This window comes from Ursus americanus, chromosome 15 (genome assembly GCF_024610735.1).
Source record: "Ursus americanus isolate L20-20 chromosome 15, mUrsAme1.1.p, whole genome shotgun sequence".
NCBI lineage: Eukaryota > Metazoa > Chordata > Mammalia > Carnivora > Ursidae > Ursus > Ursus americanus.
In genome coordinates this window covers 40,713,277-40,733,558 of record NC_142141.1, presented here as the reverse complement: position 1 = coordinate 40,733,558, position 20,282 = coordinate 40,713,277, and the positions used below count along the sequence as shown (strand labels likewise).

The following is a 20,282-nucleotide window of genomic DNA, read 5'->3' as shown; positions in this document are numbered from 1 at the left end:
CAAGGATACGGTGAGGTGCTAGATGTGAAAGTGTTGAACGGTCACCTGCCTTACAGATAATAGGAGTGGCCAGTATGTACCTGGTGAAAGCTGAGATGAATCCCTGCAGAAATGGTGTTGTCCCATCCACAGAGCCTGGGGTCACCGGGGCTGAGATTCCTGTTGTCCTTGGCTTGCCATCGCTCCTCTGTTAATTTACCAGTAACAGCTTTGCACCCAGGACAAAGGTCCAAAAGCCAACTCACCCCCGCAGCTGAGCCTGGTGTGGGCAGAGTGTGGGCTCTGTGCACCTGGAGCCCGCAGTCAGCTCACCTGTTCTCATTACTTGGCATTCTGCCTGCCTCCGGGATTTCAGCACCACCCTAGGAAGAGAATAAAAACCTGGGAGGCCAGGAAGAGAGGAGATAAGAGGAAGGAGAGGAAAAGGGTGAGTCAGAGAGCTCAGAAGGGAAAGGAACTGCTCCCTTTGCCAGAATGTTGGTTATTATACAAAGAATACACGTTCACTGTAGAAAAAAATATATAAAGTATAAGAAGATATAAAAAATTATTTGTTAGTCTCACTAGCTAGAATTAAAACAGTTAACGTTTTAACTACTTTACCTCCTGATTTACACACACACACACACACACACATCAGGGTGCATATAAGTAGACCTTTACATGAAGAGAGGATCACACTCAGTGGTGTGCTGTCAGTGTGTAACAAATGGCTAGGGGAGAGGCTGACCTGATTTGTAGCGTTTGCCAATTCCCATGGTGTAAATACTGCCACAGTGGCGGGTTTCACACGACCCACCTGATGTCAGCCAGCCTGTGAGAGTCTGGAAAATCGACCAGTCAGCTTTTGGGAACAAGCGAGAGCCAACTCCAGCACACCACCGACCAAGTTGTCTTCTAATTAGCCTTTCTCGATCACAATATAGTGCAAAAGTCTTTATGCCTAAACTTTTGAAAGTTGTCTTTATCAAATTACCTTTTGAGTCAAAATTGTTTTCCTTTTGAAACGTAGAGCTGAGTCATGGCCTAGTGCTCTAATGCTAAGTGCTGCCCCCTAGTCGGAATTTGCCTGCTCCTCATGGTCCCTAGATCCCTATGCAGTGGCGAGTGGACCCACACTCAGTTAGGTGTCGGAATAGAAATGTAGTTGGGAAAAAAAAAAAGATTACTGTGATCAAGCAAAAGAGAGTGTGGTGGCCTGGAACTGATTCTATAGTCCATCATCCCCGGACGGATTTGACTTAATAGAGGCAGTTTTCTCCTTTGCAGCTCCTTCTTGGTCCGGCCAGCTCAGTTGTGCAGTTGTTACTCGTTTCCCCTGGCTTTTCTGATGGAAATCGCCCCCCTCCTATCTGTCAGATGAGAATGAGGCTGCAAGTGTTTGGCCAGCATAAGACCTCCTAATCAGATCCGTGTTCAACGGGAGCTTTGGGGAATTGCGAGGGGAAGAGGGAGCGGAGGGCTGCACTCACAAAGCAGCAGTGTGTGTGTGTGTGTGTGTGTGTGTGTGTGTGTGTGTGTGATCTCTCACATGGTTCCCGGGTAACGCATTGGCCTTCCTAGGCTGGTGGACTCTCACGTCTGTGGTAAGAGTCTCTAGGTGGAAAAAGCAGTCGTTGCCAAAGGTCTCCCACACTGAAGTTTGAATTGCCTTCGAAGAGACCGAGCTTTGTGAGCTTCTGATAACACACCTGGCTCTCTCAGGCCCAGGGGGCTTAGACAGGGAGTTTCCGACTAAGACTTCACAGGTGTGGATAGCAGGGTGCTGCAGCTGAATGTGGGGGAGGGACAGTCCATTGTCACAGTGAGAAGGAAAGACTTGGCCTTTCCCTCACCAGTGTGACCAGAGGAAGGCAAGAAGTCGTTTGGGTCTCTGACAAGAAGGCCAAATTCAGATGCCTGGAGTGTGAGGCAAATGACAGAGCCAGCGTGAATAAGTGGCCCCTCTCTTGGGTAAGCCCCCAGGTCTCACCAAACCCTGGGGTCACCTTTGATTCCTCCTCTTCTCCAGCCCCTTCCCCACCAACCCACTTGCATGGGGTCTTGGCTAGTCAACTGAGCCTCTGAAATGGCCTAAGAAGCTGCCCCATTCCCACTGCTCCGATCTGGGTGGTCATGATATCACACCTGAGCTGTGAGGACGGTCTCCCAACAGGTCTCCTTGCTACCCAGTCTCAATCTGTAGGAATCCCATCTATATCCTTATACACACACACACACACACACACACACACACATACATACACACACTATTTTTTAAATCAGCAAAGTATGTTCATAAGCATTTAGAAATCCAGAAATTTAAAGGTGGAAGACCACTCAGATTTGCTTCCATGACATCAAAACAATTATCATTTTAATGACTATCCTTCAGAAAGATTGTTTTCATTCTTTTACACAATTAACATGCAGTCAAAACTACTTTGTGACCTACTTTCTTGCCTGTTATGGTGAGCATTTTCCCATGTTGATACCTTTCTAAAATGAAATCACATATCTGGTTATAACATTCCCTCACTTAAACAGTTAAACAAATAAAACCACCACCAACCAAAACTTGTTACCTCCATGAGGAAAGTCCGTGGATTGGGAAGGAGGGGACCAGGAGGGAAGGGCAAATGTCATCTGCCCCAACCTTCACATTCATCTCTCTCCTGCACCCACCACCCAGCACACTGGCCCGCCCTCTACGCCACCCCTTTTGCCGATGGCATGAACACACTACCTACATGGTTGCTTTGAGAATTCCGTATGAATTGGCTTGTGTAGATGACTCCCACCTTATGCAAGTCCCGCTTTGTGAATTCTTTCATTCCTTGAGACTTAACCTTATTTAAGTGTCTGTCCTTAGGAAAATTGGGAATCTCTTGAGGGCAAAAAAGAGAACTTATTCAGTTTGTATTTTTAGCAGCTCGTGGTAATGCCTGGCACAGGGTGGTAGACACGCAGTAAATATTTATGGAATGCACTGGCCTTGATTTGGTATGTCTATTTTCATCCTCTTGCCAGTTTCACGTGTTTGTTTTTATTAGTGTCCATGATTAATCTATATTATATTTTCTTTTCGCTCTTCACTGTGTTTCAGTCTTGCCATACTGAAATAAAAGCCCCTGGTTTGGAGCCATCCACTACTTTCGTTATGTCTTTGCTGGTGGATTGAAGATGTTGTTAGCTTCTAGTGGCTCTACTGTACTGTTCAGAATCCCTGAGAAGCAAGCTCACTTTTTCAGAGTCAACAGCCCAGAGTCTGGCCTCCAATTCTCTTCTGAAAAGTTGATTTATAGGTTTATGGAGATGTTTGAAACAGGAGAAGGCAGCATGGGTAGAAAGTTTCCAGAGTGGAAACTCCACCTTCAAAGCCAGGGGGTTAGCTCAGCTCTCCCTGGAGGGGGAAGGTGGCAGAAGGTGCAAGCGCAAGAAGCTGGAGAGGGGTGGAGCTGGTCCGGGCTCTGCCCAGGGCTGGGGGATTCTGCACCTTCAAGGGGCCTCTGCCTCCACCTCTGCCTGTGCTCCCCAAAAATGCATAAGGCCATTCAAACACCATGTGCTGCTCCTTGGGGTTCTGAGGCTGCTTTAACTTGGAGGTTTTGTCAGAGAGAGGAGTACATTTATTTTCAACATTTCATCAACAAACATTAAACTAGACCTATTTTTACTCAAACGCATAGGAAAGGGAAAGCTAGTTCAATTCTGTTCCTGCGCTGAGAAGAATGCACACATTTCTGCCCTCTGGAGTAGAAACAGAGGCAGGTAGATCCACCTTTACTGCTGCAAATCTCAGAAGTTTACATTTGCGGGTCTGTCTTTGACATTCCCTTTTTGTAGAAGCCCCAAGCACAGAACCACATCTGAAACAGGTTGTTTTCTGGATGCAAGTAACAGAAATCCAGCCTGAACAGGCATCCACAGAAAGGATATTCAGTGGTTCTGCAGGGTCCACAAGGTCATCAAGGTGTCAATTTCATTTTCCTTCTCAATGTGCCATCCTCAGCAGTAAGCTTCATCTTAGGCTGGTATCAAGATAGCATCAGAAATTCCAGACCTCGGACTCAGCCCTGAAGACATCTAGAGGAAAAAGAGGGACCATTGCTTCCTGGCACTTTCTCTTAGGAGTGAGGCAAGGTTTTCCAGAAGACCCCGAAAAGGCTTTACCTTATGATTCTTCAAGCAGTGTTGGGTCACCTGTCCATTCTTGAAACCACTGCTGGCAACGGAAGGATGTTACCATTGATCAACCCATCTTTAGAGCTGAGACACCTACTGTCCAGAAAAAGACGGATGAAACTCTGAACAAAAAATCAGAATTCTGCTAGGGGGTAAAAACGAGGGACTCGATGCTAGGCAGACAGTCAACAGTTTCCTCTACAACTCAAAATAAGCCATAGAATTGGTTGTATATATACTCTAGTGATTTTCAAACAGTTTTGAGCTATGCTGCTCAAATCAAATGTGACCCAGAGAAATAAGCAAATACAACTGATACAATAGAGCAGCTGTGATTGTAAACCCCAGGAGGTTATGGTTCTAGGATCATACTCTGACAATCATTGGTAGAGTACTTCTGGTGTTTACATCAAACGGTTTTCTGTTCCTTGTCTCCTTTCATCCTTATGACATCCTTATGACATTCTTGGTTGTATTGTGTGGGACAAGAGGTCAGCTGGTGAGAGAGGACCAGTACTCACAGCGTCCAGGCAAGCAGGGGCATTCAAGGGAGGGAATTGGGCTGGGAGTAGCAGATTTGGGCACATGAGACCAGAGGCCGAGATGACAGGGAAGCAGGAAGAGAAGCTCCTGTGAGTGGGGTGGTGAGCTCTGATCCCAGGGCTGACTCATTCACTCTCTGTCTGTGTGGTGTGGGTGGCTGTGGCCCATGGATTATATTTGCATCCAGGAGGAAGTAAAAGGCTGGTTGAGGCAGGAACACAGGTGCTGGGTAGGATTACTTCACAAATGGCACACAAAACATGCAGGTCAAAGGCTCTAAGAGCTTCATTTTGGTATGGGGTAGATGTAAGGTTACCACATAAAATACATGACACCTAGTTAAATTTGAATATCAGATAAACAATGAATACAATTTCAACATGAGTCCCAAATATTGCATGGAATATGCATGTACTAAAACATCCTACAAAATTCGAGATAGACTAAAACATTACTCATTGTTTATCTGAAATTCATATTTAACCAGGCACTATACATTCTTATTTGCTAAATCAAACACCCCTACATGGGTGGGAAATGAGGAGCCTCCTGAAACATTAGGAGGTTAGAGCTGATTTTGTTCCCGTGGTGTCCATTCTGAGTCACGGAGTAGCCAACACCTCTCGTTCTACCCAATAGTTTCAGCAGAAAAGCTCTGTTACATCAGAGGTACCTGAAACACTTGTTATAAATACAGAAATCTGAACGCCCCCATGGCCACCAGTGATCCTGAGGCTCAGCCCAGCTTGGGAAGACTGCTTCAGCTTTTCAATTCCTGAGGGTGAGGATGTCACTTTATTTATTGCATTCAATAAATATTTGTTGAGTGAAGGAGTGAATGAATGAATGACTCCTCCCTGAGGAATCCAGTGTTTATCTAGTACAACCCAGGAACCCCAGAAGCACAGACATCTTTCTTTCTGTTTCTCTTCTGGTCATGAGACCCGTGGGAAAGACTTGGGTGAAAGGCGTAATGGCAAGTCTTGGAGAACAGTGGGAAGGGAGGGTAATGACAAGACAGGGCAGGAGAGAGCAGAGCTACGACTGGGGCCCACCAGGCAGGGGGCAAGAGCATCTGCCTGGGGAAGTAGGCCAAGTTTTTAATCACCTCCTCAGGCAAAGAGACTTGCGATCTCAAGTTGAGAACAGGTCTTTAGTTCTTTTCACAGGATTCCTTTAGCATCCAACTTGGCACATGCTCCTTCGAAGGGGAATGATCCCAAACCTGGAGTCATCTGACCAGGGTGCTTAAAGCCTGTTGGAAATGCTTCAACGGAACTTGGTGGGTGGCAGGTAATGGCCATTTTGCTAATCTTGGTAATTTCCCAGATCAACGGGATGTCTGGGAGCATCTATTGCCCACAGCATCTACTCTGCAGGCCTAGCTGTGTAAAGACTGGATTTCTGTCCTAAAACTTTAAACCCATAATGGATCCAACTGTCTACTTCCCCCCCACCCCCATTTAGACATGCCCCAGTGCCTACATTTTCTCCAATACAGAGAACTATAAAGGGTCTTTTTAAAAAAAATTCCAATTTCCTATTTTCCTGGCAAGAGGCTTTGCCTTAATGGACAAGAACCTGCTTCCAAGCCGAAGTGAGTTTTTTGCCGAGTGATGTCATGGACGCCTAGTGCTCTCTCAACTGAATCGCAGGTCCCCTCTCAATCTGTTCCCCCATCTGTGTAGTAGGGATGCTGCCACAGGGCCGTGGGGCTCTGGGAAATGCTAGAGCTCCCTGGAATTCCAGCAGCATAAGGCTCCTCAGCAGGGCTCCAGGTCAAGAGTGATAAGGAGAACATCGACTCCCCTGGCTTTTCCTTTGTGACTTTAGTTCTGTCCCTCCTTTCCTCGCCTCCCTCAAGCTCATGCACACCATTCTGAGCACGCTGCAGAGCCGTGCGTCAAAGCCATGCTGCAGAGTGCCTGCTTCGTGACCACTCTTTGGTCTCCTGTGGTTTTGTTAAATCTGGAAGGTGTCACTGGTACTCCCGGGCAATAGTGAGATCACATCCCCACAACCCTGAACTTAGAAACAAAGAAGACAAGTTTATATGTGGAGAATGAAACTAGTACATAGATCATACACGGTCGAATACCCAGCCTCAGGAATACCTAAGTTAAGAAATTTTCTGCAAAACATAGAATCCATAGAATCATGGTAATCTTGAAGAGGATAGGCCAAAATATGATTATGCCCATAATTAAGAGAATTGAAATCAACACTTATGGATGTTATGGTATGCAGTGTGGAGAAAGGGGTATGAATAGAGGGGGGGTAGTTAATGCAGAGAGCAGAAAAAACCCTCCAGGAGCTAGAAGTTAGAGATACCTTTTCGAGTTTTGTCTAGTGCAGGGGAGTCTTAGCTAAGCGGTCTTCCTTTGCAAAGCCCAGGTCGGAGTGGGAGAGCAAGGGGAGAGTACCTCAGCTGGGGGAACCCTCCTGTGCTCACCTGGTTCTCCTTGTTCTGAAGCTTGCCTTCCTCTGCATTCTGTCTGCAGGGAAAGCAGGCACTGAGCAGGTCGACGCCAGCATCCTGCCCACTTCATAATTGTATTTCCAATTGAAAATTAATGAATGAGCTCTCTTGCTGGTAACCATCTCTTTACACTTGAGAGGCAGATACTCTTTCGATGTGCAGACAGAACTCATGTTTCTGAGTCTGGGAGCTGGAAGACATGAATGAGGGAAGGTGACCAAGATCAGGGTGACCTTGTGGCCATCTCCCTGGCCTACCAGTGGCCTTACCCAGCCACATCTTTTACCTTTGCACATGCTCCTGCACACTGATGCTGACGCTGACACAGCAACAGCAGGATCTTAGGAGACCGCGCATCCATCCTCCTCCTCTCTCCTGATCTCTCAAGGTCGTCACAGCAGTCCCCAAGTACAACCTCCATTTGCTGATTTCCAGGCTAGTTCCTTTAAATTTCAACCATCTCTTGTCTTCTTTTCTCTCTACTTCATTTCTCTCCCACCCCTTTTAACAACGAAGGTGGCACATGGGGTCCATCGAGAGTGCGGGCATTGGTCTATCACACTCCTTCAATCTTTCCTTCTCTTAATCCTTATCTCCTGCCTGGAAGATGACAAGTGAGGATTCTTTTTCCTTTCACTCCCATGACTTTGACTTGCTTCTCATGACCATCATCTGAGTCCTTTCCCACAGTCCTGGGAAAGGGGGTGCTTGGAGAGGCACACAGGCTGTGCTCCATGATCTTTTGGTTTCCTCTGAGGATACTGTCTCTGCACCAGACGTTCCAGCCCTGACTCCTGGAGGCAGGCTGGAAGGGAGGGAGTGGAGGCTGGTCGCCGCACAGTTTAGGCCCTTGCCAAACTGGAGAATCTGTGGGGCCTCAATGGAAACACCGGATTTCCTATTGTACCCGACCCCTCCCAGGCAAGTTGCTTCCCCTTCTTGAAACCTTGTGTTTTTTTTTCCTGCTGTTCCAAAGAGCTTTTATTCAATAGGATATATTTCTTCTTGTCTTCTGGAAGAGCTGAACTGTGGTTATAAGCACATGAATGTAAAACCACCCCAGGGCCCCCCTTCCTCCCTTTGTCTTGGCAGATATTCAAAATCTGATAAAGCAATTTGGCCCATCTCTTCTGCAGTTTAAAACTTCCCGGTGTTGTGTATATGCTTCTAAATGAGGCTAGTGACTCCCTCTTTGTCTTGCTAACTCAGCTCCAAAGTCCAGGAAAATGCTAGAACCGGAAAGAAACTTAGTAGAACCACTTCATTTGGCAGAAAAAGAAACTGAGGCTCAGTGATGCTACATGACCTGCCCGGGGACCTACAGCTAACTAATGGCAGAGTATATTACTGGCTATTATAAATATTTGAGTCATTGCTCATTAATGATGAAGTCAGAGCCTGTGCAGTTACATGCTAAGAATTTAAATATAGTGAGTAGATTATTTACCCAAAAGTCTAAACACCAGAAGCAGCTAAACAGTACAATTGTTCTGAAAGAAACAACTGTAAAATACTGTAAAATAAGTCTGCATTTTCAAAAAATAACTCAAGTGGGGCAAAATGGGAGTGGGAGATACAGCCTTTCAGTTTGGAATGAATGAGTCATGGGGATAAAAGGTATAGCATAGGGAATCTAGTCAATGATATTGTAATAGGGTTGTGGGGTGACAGATGGTAGCTACACTTGTGATGAGCCTAGAATGTATAGAGAAGTTGAATCACTACATCGTATACCTGAAACTTATGTAACATTGTGTGTCAACTAGACTCAAAAAATTTTTTAAAAACCTCAAGTATAATTGAAAAAGAACTTATGATGCATGCTGTATATTGATGGTGTGGTCAGTAGGTTTGTGGATGACAGATTGGTGGCTCATGGCTGCCCAGTCCACGCAAAGTGGACATGATGGTCACAGTAAGATGGTCACATTAAAATGGGCAAGCACAGTGACTCATGATTATGGTGCTGCTAACACAGAAGTTGTGACTGTCTCCGTCAATTATCCATGTGATAGCAACTGTTTCAAAATATTGGATTGCGGTTTCACAAATATGTGACTCCATAAATGCCCTCTTTTCCCCAGCCATTGTATTATTTTAGAATTGAGATACCAGGGTACCTGGGTTGGTTAAGTGTCTGACTCTTGGTTTTGGCTCAGGTCCTGATCTCAGGGTCTTGAGATGGAGCCCCGCATCAGGCTCTGTGCTCTTAACAGTCTACTTAAGACTCTCTCTCCCTCTCCCCCTCTCATTTGTGCTCTCTCTCTCTCTCAAATAAATAAATAAAATCTTTTTTAAAAAAAGAATTAAGATACCTAAACTCCAGAAATATTATTAATCCAGAACTGGCCACATTTTGGCATTCTGAGTAGAGTCCTAAACCTCAGATGTACAAACTTGTTTTCAGTATTTGAAGCCACGGCAAATATATTTTAGAAGTAACAGAAATAATTTACAGTATTCATTTTGATTTTCTGGTCGCCAGATGTTTTCTTGCACTCATGATAGCAAACATGCATGATGTTTCATGAATTTCTGTAATCTCTATTCATTCCTATTTTTTGTTATTTGGACAAATAATCCATGTTTCAGGACATGCAATATCTTCAAGTATTAGCTTCTCAAAATAGCTGCCAGGTCATTCTTTTTACTTTTATTTATTTTTCCTTTCTTCCTACTTTTCAAAGGTTATCAGACCCAGAAACCAAAGGATCTTCATCTTGACTTGATGTATATTTCTCTCTTCTTTAAAATTGAATACTGGTTGTGGTAATCCCTGAGGTCCCCTCTAGGTCCTCATCTTCTATAATTTATATGGGAACACCTCTTTCATCCCCTAAAGCCCCAGGCAGCATAGACCTTGTAAAGCCTCACTTTCCAGAATCTATCATATGCCCACAAATGTACCATTTCATGGCCCTTCACATGCTTTTTATTTAACAATCTCTTTGTCCAGTGGACCATAGCCTCCACAGGGCTGTTTGTCATTTCTTCCCCAGTGTAGCATAATGCCTAGCACAATTAACTCCTGTTGCATGAAATAAAAGCTAGATCAACTTCTGTTTCATATGCACAGCCACTAGTCTAGAACCAGCCATGTAGGTAGTTAAAAATTAGCCAGTAGCTTGCTCTTAGAAGACAAAAGCCAACTAAAGGAATCGCAATCATTTGTATTTGCAGTGTTTCTCAATCAGTTGTGGGTTTGTCTGCAACACCTGGGACAGCACAATGGTGCTAGTAAACCATTGAATGAATTCATGTGTGCTTTTAGCTCTTTCAGGGGCTAAAACATACATTGTTGTGGTGGTGGTGGTTGTTTTGTTTTGGTGAGCCAAATCAAGGTAGAAACTTAACAGTAGCTGCTAATTGACAAAGTAGCAGGGCTAAAATTGAAACACTCAGGGGTATTTTCTGGCTCTTGTGAGGATAAAGAGTGAATTAAAGCAATATATTCATTAGGGATTTTGTTCACCTATAACAGAATGTCTAATTAACATGGTTTAAACAAGGTAGGGGCCTGTTTTTCTCTCATTTAATAAGTCTGGAAGGAGAATGTCTTGGTGCAGATTCTCGAGGATGTCAGACCTTTGCTTTATGGTTGGTCACAAGATGGCTGCAAAAGCTCCAGCCATCACATATGCATTTTAAGCAAGAAAAAAGAAAAAGAGTGCCCATAAAAAAAGAACCTTTCTGGTAACCCTACCAAACAACTTCGTAAGCCAAGACTGTATGTTATGGCCACCCCTCTCTTAAAGGGGCACTAAGAAACACAGTGTTTTAACTGGGTATTTGCTCCTTAAATACAGATGGACTTTTGTTAGGAAGAGGAGAGAAGAAATATTATGTAGGCAGCTAGCCACAGTTCCCTCTTTTGATTACTCAGACATACCCTTCTTTCCATGCATGGGATAGATTCCCCATTCCCAAGGGAGGTAGCACCCAACCTCATCTAGTTAGTCTATCAAGATTAGAGCCCTGGATCTCTGGGTCATGTGTGGTCCCTTCCATCAGTTCTGGTTATAACTCCTTGTGACCAAGCCCTGACACATCTAACCTGCAACACTAGAAAAGATATAGAATAACTATAATAAAAACTTCCATTTATAAAAGGAGGGATGGAAAACACAGCAGTCACTCTCCATAACATTGGCCAAATCCTCGTGAGCAGAATAGCAAGAATCCAACCCCTCCCTCTTATGGCAGGAACTCCTGTTCATTGCCTTCCAATGCCCTCGCCTCTCTCTCTGGGAGGTTATTCCTCTTTCATTGTCTTCCATGGCCACGTCTGTGGTAGGTTTGGAAAGACACCCTTTCTGGGGGCTCTACACATTGCCTGTTTCCTATGGATGTGAATTGCCCAGGGGAGGGAGGGAGAACAAGAGTTATGAGATTGCTGTGTGGATTGAACCATCTCAGGCTGTTACAAACCAGGTTTGTGGTTTTGGCAATACAATTTCCCCACAACTTCATAGGCTCCTAATCAATTCCTAATGATTTGTTTTCTTTATTTCTAGATTATGAGTTCTGCCCATCTCCCTAAATTTTATCTTAACATCTACTACTTAATGTGTGCTGCTGGTACAGTTGAAACAATGGCTTCCAGTGGGTAATCACACCTTTGGCAACTGGCTTACACAACCTCTGTCTGGATAGGGTACCACCCACCCCCTTCTGATAAAATAGGTTTTCTCAGCTGTGCAGAGTCCAGAATACAGGCCTCTTTGGCAATTTAGATGGCAGGCTGACTGTCCAGAGTACCTTCCTTAGGGGCACCTGGGTGGCTCAGTTAAGCATCCAAGTCTTGATTTTGGCTCAGGTCATGATCTCAGGGTTGTGAGATTAAGTCCTGCATCAGGCTCCATGCTTAGTGCGGAGTCTGCTTGAGATTTTCTGCCTCTGACCTCCCCACTCTCTCTCTGTCCCTCAGTTAACTAATTAATTAATTAAAGGATACCTTCCTTAGCAAAGTGATATTTCTTCCCATCTCACTTGCCAGCTGAGTTGAGGAGCTCTAGACTTTGCTGAGAATGACAAATTATCTACCCATATTCTAAAAGTTTCCCACCATCTTCTCTAATCCACAACCTCAATCAACACATCAGTGATTTTCCAAGGTATAGCAGGTGGCATTTTCACCAAATATTTTACATTAAATGTCTAGGGTCACCTTTTCAGCCTGCAAATATCCAAGTTCTTGGTATCTGCTTCCCTCCCTTCTTTTCTCATCCAATTCCATGTTTTAGATTCTATTGCTTTTAGTTCCCTCACTTCTGGATATCACATTGTGTTATTTGTTTGGGGGTTAGTTCAGCTAGTTAGTGGGATTTGGAAAAATCCAAAATAACAATGACTAAGCAACATGGGGATTTATTTTTTCTTTTCATTTCTGTTCTTCTCATAAGTAATGCTGATATAAGCCCCATGCAACAATTTCTCCTTTTGTCTCATTGGCCAGAACTGTGTTGTATACTATCCATGCCTCCAAGAAAGGCCAAGTTTTAGTTGAACATACTATCCATGCCTCCAAGAAAGGCCAAGTTTTAGTTGAACATATCACACCCAACAAAATAAAGGAAGAAAGAGAGAATGGATATTAGGTAGAACGCCATTGACTTCTGACATATGGTACCTATTTATTTATTACGTGAGGCCCATTGGTGGCATAGTGCTAGCCTACATGGCCAAATCCAGTGGATCTGGGTTCTAGTCCTGATTAGACTTAAAATTAGCCTCTCTAGTCCTTAATTAGCTTCTCTGATTTTGTCATTTATCTGAGTTTCTAAAAAGGAGACACTAATAATATCTCCTTACAGTACCCTTGAGGCAATTAAATAAAGTAATCCTTGGAAAGTGCTCATTTAGAACAGTGTCTGAGTGTGTATATATGCTCAGAAAACATTAGCCATTAGCCAGTGTTGGTAAAAACAGTGTCAGATGCCCTTGTTTTATAAAGAATGAGACAATGGGGAGGCATCTAGCTCAGTGGGGGCATTTCCCCCTCACTCGCTCTTTTGTAGCCACACCTATCCCCACACCTGTCCTTGGCCAGCCAAGCGGACTCTCACCTCAGGGTCTTTGCATGTGCTGTCTCCTCAGTAGAGAACAGCCCTCCTACAGAGATTCTCTCACCTCAGCCCCTCACTTTATTTAGGTCTCTTCCCAGACAGCCTTTCTTAATCCCCTCATACATCCATCGTCCATCATTCACTACGCTCTGACACTACCATAATTCTCTTCATAGTATCAATCCCCATCTGACATCGTAGTATTTTATATTTACTGATTTGCCACCATCACAATACAGGCTTCATGAGGCTTCGTAGGAACATTGTCTGTTTTGTTTAGGACCTTGCATATGACAGGCACTCGATGAACATCTGTTGAATGAATAGTAAATATTTAATCAACATTAGTTTACTTTTAAAATGTGAGATATTCTTTTTTTTTTAAGATTTTATTTATTTATTTGACAGAGAGAGAGACAGCCAGCGAGAGAGGGAACACAAGCAGGGGGAGTGGGAGAGGAAGAAGCAGGCTCATAGCGGAGGAGCCTGATGTGGGGCTCGATCCCACAACGCCAGCATCACGCCCTAAGCCAAAGGCAGACGCTTAACCTCTGTGCCACCCAGGCGCCCCAAAATGTGAGATTTTCTGAAAGTCAAAAGAGGAATCTGGTCCAGAAGAAAGGAAGACTAGGAACTTGGAACTTAGCAGAGTTCAGAATAGGAGGACAATCAAGAATCAAGAATTCAGGACAATTGCAAGAGAGAGTTAGTACAAGACCGCCCGGCGTGCATCTGTTTTCAAATATGGTTTGGATAAACCCGAGGACCCTTTTGTGCACCCCCTTGCCAGTTTCAGGATTTAGCCTCTGGATTTCAGGTGACTGTGGGGCTGTGACTTTGGCCAGATGATTGGTTTCACTTCGTTCGGTGTTTCTCCATCTTTTGTATTATTGTCCTGCTCTCCTCACTCTGGAGAAAAAAACTTAATTTAAGTTCTAACACAAAATATTAGACACTAAGGGGTAAGATTTTGTCATATAGGATTGAGCTTTGCAGGCAGACACTAACCATTACAAGATCTAAGATTTTTGCCTCCTCAGTCCAGAACTACTTTTCACCCCGTTGTGGGTGGTATTGCCCTGCTGTGCATGCATAGTGTAGCCGAAAGAGGATCTGAGAAAGTTGGTAGAGTCTAAATACAGTATTAAAATCTGTTAAGGAGCATTCATTTTGAATTTTGAATGGCTAAGGCTGTCAGCTTCAGGCAAGTCAAAATTAATTTAAATTATCATGGCTATTTGCTGTGAGATGGGACTCTAATTGGAGAATTATATATGATAGACAAAAGTGAACTGGAACATTCAGTGGACCTTCATGTCCACAAATTTTGCTCCCTATTGAAATTATCTTCAAGATGAGAAACATTTAGACCTTTGCACAGATCAGCCACAGAGGGATGTTGGTATTTGTAACTATTCGCAGGTTTCTGTTCTTCTGTATCTTCTCTGGTTCAATGTTTTGTTCACAGGAATGTTTCGTTGGCTGTTGTGAAAGAACCACTCATTTTAGAGTATTGCCAAATTGTGTATCTTTTCTTATGCCCTGAGTCATCTCAGATCATTGTAGTAGATTGGAATGCTTCTACTCCTGCTGTTTATAGAAACAGGAAAAGGAGTTGATAGAACAGGGGGCTGGAAGGATTACTGGAAAATTCCCAGTGATAAGTATGGAGTTCAAAAAGTACATAGTCCATGAACACCAAAATAAGACTAAATGTCTTGAAATAATTTTTCCTTTTCTGAAAATTCCCTCCCTGCCCCCACAGCATTCATAGTTAGCGGGTGGGCTCCCAGCAGCCAGGTTCATATCTCCTGACCCTGCTCCAAGTTGAGCCAACCTGCTTTGCTCACCCCTAGCGTATTAAAAACTTTAGAGTTTCAAAGTGCAGGAAACAACTCAAAGTAAAATTTATTTTCATTTAAAGGGTTTTTTTTTTTTTAGTTTTGCTTTACCTTTCTTCTTTTTTTAGTTAAATTTTTTAAATGTAATTTAATGTTAAGGATTGATCTATTGTACTGGGTGTTATACGCAAGTAATGAATCATGGAACTTTACATCAAAAACTAGGGATGTACTGTATGGTGACTAACATAATATAATAAAAAATTATTATATATATAAAAAAAGGATTGATATAGTCATTTGGATAGAAGAGGAGGGTAACAATGCAGCCCTATCCAGGTGTCTGAAACTAAGACCAGGAATGCTGTGGGGAAACCAGAGTGTTCTCTCCCCAGTCTTGCACCTCTGCCTTCTCCTAATTAATTTTATTTTACTTCTTGGCAGGATGGCTTTCTTTGCTGCTTTGCTACTTAGTTTATAGCCCGTAGAACATTGCCATCCAGAGCCCCTAGTACAAAAGTTATAGTTCTCTTCAAGACTATACCCTCTCTCTCTCTAGGTCCCAGTGCTTAGTTCTCAGGGAAGAACTAGAGGCTTCTGTTCCAGCTTGTACAAGACCCCCAGCTCTGGACCCATCACCAGGGGCTGGGGCTTTTATTACATACACATGGCTTCCAGGAATGTACCTTTGTCAATTCTGTTAAGAGGGTTGTCCTAGACTTATTACACACTGGTTTCCACTTATTTAGGCATCTATCTCCCCACTAGACTGTGAATTCCTTCAGGGCGAGGAATTTGCCTTATTGATGGTATATTTTCAGTGCCAAGTTCAAAGCCTGGTTCTTAATTGATGTTCAGTAAATATGTATTGAGTGAATACAAGTTAACAGCAAGAAGAAAAATTCTCTAGGGTTTTCTTCAGTCAGATTTATTTAAAGAGCAACTTACCTGAGATATTTACCCAGTTTTCATATGTATGGGACCATCTGAACTGTGACTAATATCCTGAATCATTGACCATTAAAATTGTAATTTAAAGGATATTTAAAAAAATTGTTTTAAATGATTGAGAGTCTACAAGTTGATGGCACTGTGCTGGGGTAGGGAGTACAAAAATGAATGAGCACTGTCGCTGTATTTGAGGACCTCCCTGTTCAGTTTGACAGACCTTGGCCATCACTTAGGTTAACTTTCTCATTTTACAGATGAGAAAATGGAGATTCATAAAGATCGCTAGGCCTGATGGAAAATGTTTTGTTTTATTCATAAGATCTTAATATGTCTGTGTGGAGTCACTTTGCAGTGAGAGGTGTTACTTATTTTGGCCAAAGAGAACGTTCAGTTTTTGTACATTTATGGATTATCTTTTCTTTGATCTTGCATTTCTTTTTTAATAGGCATGTGATTATGTAGATGATATTTGCTAAGCTTTTGATTTACTTGGAACCAATTAATAGCTGGCACTCAAGTTCTTTGGAAGCTCAGAACTTGCTATATTGGAAATTTCTTTATGGTTACTGAGTAATAAGGTCATGTATTATTGACATGGCTTCTGACACCTCTCCCACTTATTATTATTCCTTGTTAAATCACTTCCTGAGAAGGCTAGAGAATGTTTTCCATCTTAGATGGCATAGTTTATGTTGACTTTCTCTGGGTGAAAGTGAAATTCAGAGAAGAGAATGAAAAGGGTCATTTTTCTGTGTTTACGAAAGATGGAGGTGAAAGTTTTCTTTGGTGCATTGGCAATGAGATTCAATTAGCCTTTCATCATGGAGACGTATTGTGTGCCAGGCACTGTGCAGAATTCAGTGGGGGCTGGATTGCTGCCAGCTCTCACGGGGGAGCCCTGCCTGCTGCCGCTGGCAGTGCAGGGGGGATGCCTCACTGCTCTAAGCAGTGTGGTCAAGGGCAAGCCAAGGAGAGGCCAAGTCTCCTTATCCAGAAGCATGGAGAAACATTTCTCTGGAGGAGATAGCTTTGAGGTTGGACTGACAGTTCACCAAAGGAAAAGAGAAGCTGCAGGGTGCATAGGGACATGATTCCCTCTGAGGCTACGTGATGAAGATGGAATGATGGCTGAGCTTAGGACGGGTATTGTCCTAAGCCAGAGCCCAAATCTCTCTGTGCTGTTGATTGGCTCTTCCTCTTCTTGGCATCATTGTCAGTCCTGGAATGGAGAGGCTTCCTGTGTGTGCAGTTGAGCTGATGAAGGCAAATGGACATAGATTTTAACTTCCTAAGAATGTAAGCTCTTACATATGTCCGTAACCCCTGTAACAGTCTTCCAAGGAGTCTTTCACATAGCCTCCTGGTTGGATATGAGTTTGATAGGAGTTGTTCTAGAAAAAGTCACTTTCTTTCCCTGATGATCAGGTAAACTTCCTGGAGAAAGTCATTGTTCCAGAAGTTTCTGTCTGGGGGAACCGTGTGTATATGTGTGTGCCTCTGTGTATCTGTGTGTCTGTGTCTGTCAGTATGTCTGTGTATACAGGGTGGAGTGATCTTAGCTGGGGAACGAGGAGAGGCATGAATTTCCCGGCTCCAAAAAGCAAACATAGTCCTTCTGTATTACAGGAGGCCATTCTGTATCAGAGGGCTCACTGTTGTGACTGAAATTTTTTGTTTTTTCCTCTTCCAGGCATAAATGGGACTAGGTGAGGTCATGCTGTGGCTGCTGGAGGAATACCCCATTTCCGGGTCATTTGCATGGGCCCTGCTGTGAAATGAACCAAACAAGAACTTGTCAGACACTTCCTTCCTTCTCTTGGTGAGCACTCCAGGCACAGCAATTGTTCCACTGTTGTTTTAATTGTGTCCCGTCCTCCTCTTGCCAAAGCAAACAGCGCAGTCTCAAGTAGGCATCCCTTAGGCTCATCTGCCAGCCTGAACATGAACACAGGCAAACCTGATGACAGCCAGCGTTCCCAAGGGACATGGGGCCTTCCAGGGTCCAGCCCCCAGAAGCAGGTCTTCTCATGATGTTGGTGTCTGGGAGTGAGCACCATGCCCATCACCCAGGACAATGCCGTGCTGCACCTGCCCCTCCTCTACCAGTGGCTGCAGAACAGCCTGCGGGAGGGCGGGGATGGCCCAGAGCAGCGGCTCTGCCAGGCGGCCATCCAGAAGCTGCAGGAATACATCCAGCTGAACTTTGCTGTGGATGAGAGTGCAGTCCCACCTGACCACAGCCCCCCGGGGATGGAAATCTGTACTGTGTACCTCACCAAGGAGCTGGGGGACACAGAGACTGTGGGCCTCAGTTTTGGGAACATCCCTGTTTTCGGGGACTATGGAGAAAAGCGCAGAGGGGGCAAGAAGAGGAAGACCCACCAGGGCCCTGTGCTGGACGTCGGCTGCATCTGGGTGACAGAGCTGAGGAAGAACAGCCCGGCAGGGAAGAGTGGGAAGGTCCGACTGCGAGATGAGATCCTCTCCCTGAATGGGCAGCTGATGGTTGGAGTTGATGTCAGTGGGGCCAGGTGAGTGGGGGTGCGCCAGCTGGCACAGGGGCTGGACAGGGGACCCTGCGGCTCACTTAGGTCTGCTGCTCCAGTCTGTAGCTGCAGAGGGTGTGAGACCTCCTCTGGCAAGAAGCCAATGGCATTTATTACGGAGAGGGAAAACACACAAAGTTCAAGTATTCTGGTATTTGTATGTTTCTTCTTCGCTTCATTCTCTCTTAGAGGACTCAGACTCAGAGTATTTTCTTTTTTCTTAAAACTTGGGTCAGAAATAAAAGAAATGGTACATGACACAAGAGTATGAGAAATGTCGTATTAGTTAGACCTTCTTCCACTCAACCCAGCATCTCCCCTCCAGTTAAAGCACCAAAGGTTGGGTTGGGTGTATTTCGATCTGCCTGTCCCATGTCACCTTACTCACAGACTGACAGTCCAGAAGCCCCTTGAGACACTTAGAACTATCTCTGGACCACCAGCCACCCCTGCCCTTGGCCCCAGTTTCCCCATCCTGGAAGATCCACTTGGTGATGAGCATAGTTCTGTTTTTCATCTGTGTGGCCACCCATCATGGTAGTAAGTTATGATTGGACTGTTGTTTCTCAGGGGAATCAGAGTCCCCAAGACCAGCCTCAGCCTCAGTGATTTACTAGAAGGACTCAGTGGACTCGGGAAAACTCAGGGTTACAGTTTATTACAGCGAAAAGATGCACAAAGGTAAAAGGTACAGAGTGGGATCCAGGAGAGGAAATAGGTACGAGTTCCCAGTTGTCCCTCCCAGTAGAGTTGTACAGAAGGGCTCAATTCTCCCACCAGTGATGTGTGACAACATCTGTGGAGTACTGTCAACCAGGAAAACTCATGAGCCTTGGCATCAGGGTTTTTCTTGGAGGTCAGTCACCCAGACATGGAGTGCCTGTGTAGCTGACCTTAGTTACTCAGATCCAGTCCTTCCAGATTTCAAACTAATGCCACATGGACCAATGCCCCTGCCATAAATCACATTATTAGCATAAACTATTTGGTATCAGGCAGAATATTCCAAGGACGTATAGGTTACCTCCCAGGAGTTAGTCAAGAACCAGTTCCTTCTTTGGAATATACGTGGGTTGAATACCCCAAATTTGCTGTGTTAACCCTTTACTGCACACCAGGGTTTTAGTAATGGGTATATATGGAAGAGACAAGAAAAGAGAAGTTTGAAGATATTCTGAGATGCATAACTTTTGTCAAGCCTTCAGGGCCTCCTGTGAGGAGGGCTCCTATGTCCCAAGAGAAGGGAATCATGGAGAGAGGGTCACCTTGAGAATCATGGTGACCTTTCAGTAAGGAAGACATCTAACCCAAGGAGACCCTGAGGGGAAGAAGCCAGAGCGGAAGTATCTTAAGTTTAACCTTCTCCTTCCCTTCAGTCTCCTACCAGAGATTTCCATTGGCAGAAACCAGCCAGAAGCCAGTGGCAAGGGAGCCCATTGAGACTGTCCCTATGTGTCAACCTGTGGCAGAGGGCAGGGTGGAGAATGGTGGAGAGTGGACATGGAGGGGCAACAAGAAGTCATCAGGCACATAGAGTGTGGTACAAGTTTAAATGAGCCAATGCATGGAATAGTCATGGCACAGGGCTGGCTGGCATGTGTGAGCACTTACGCACTAGAATCTCACCAGTGTTCTCTCTGGGTTGCCTATCCGGCTGAAGAGATGTTCTTGGCTCATGGCTGGGTCCTGAACT

General features: G+C 44.4%; 1 protein-coding gene across 3 annotated transcripts in view; it reads left to right on the top strand.

The window, feature by feature from the left end:
• The window catches only part of PDZD2 (PDZ domain containing 2), a 379,689-nt gene that overhangs the window by 147,201 nt on the left and 212,206 nt on the right, over positions 1-20,282 (top strand). For all 3 annotated transcript variants that reach the window (XM_087867951.1, XM_087867952.1, XM_045787182.2), the window contains one exon: positions 17,734-18,574. In XM_087867951.1, coding sequence (XP_087724077.1) covers positions 18,099-18,574 — 476 coding nt within the window. In that variant the 5' untranslated portion in view covers positions 17,734-18,098. The remainder of the gene's footprint in view (positions 1-17,733; positions 18,575-20,282) is intronic.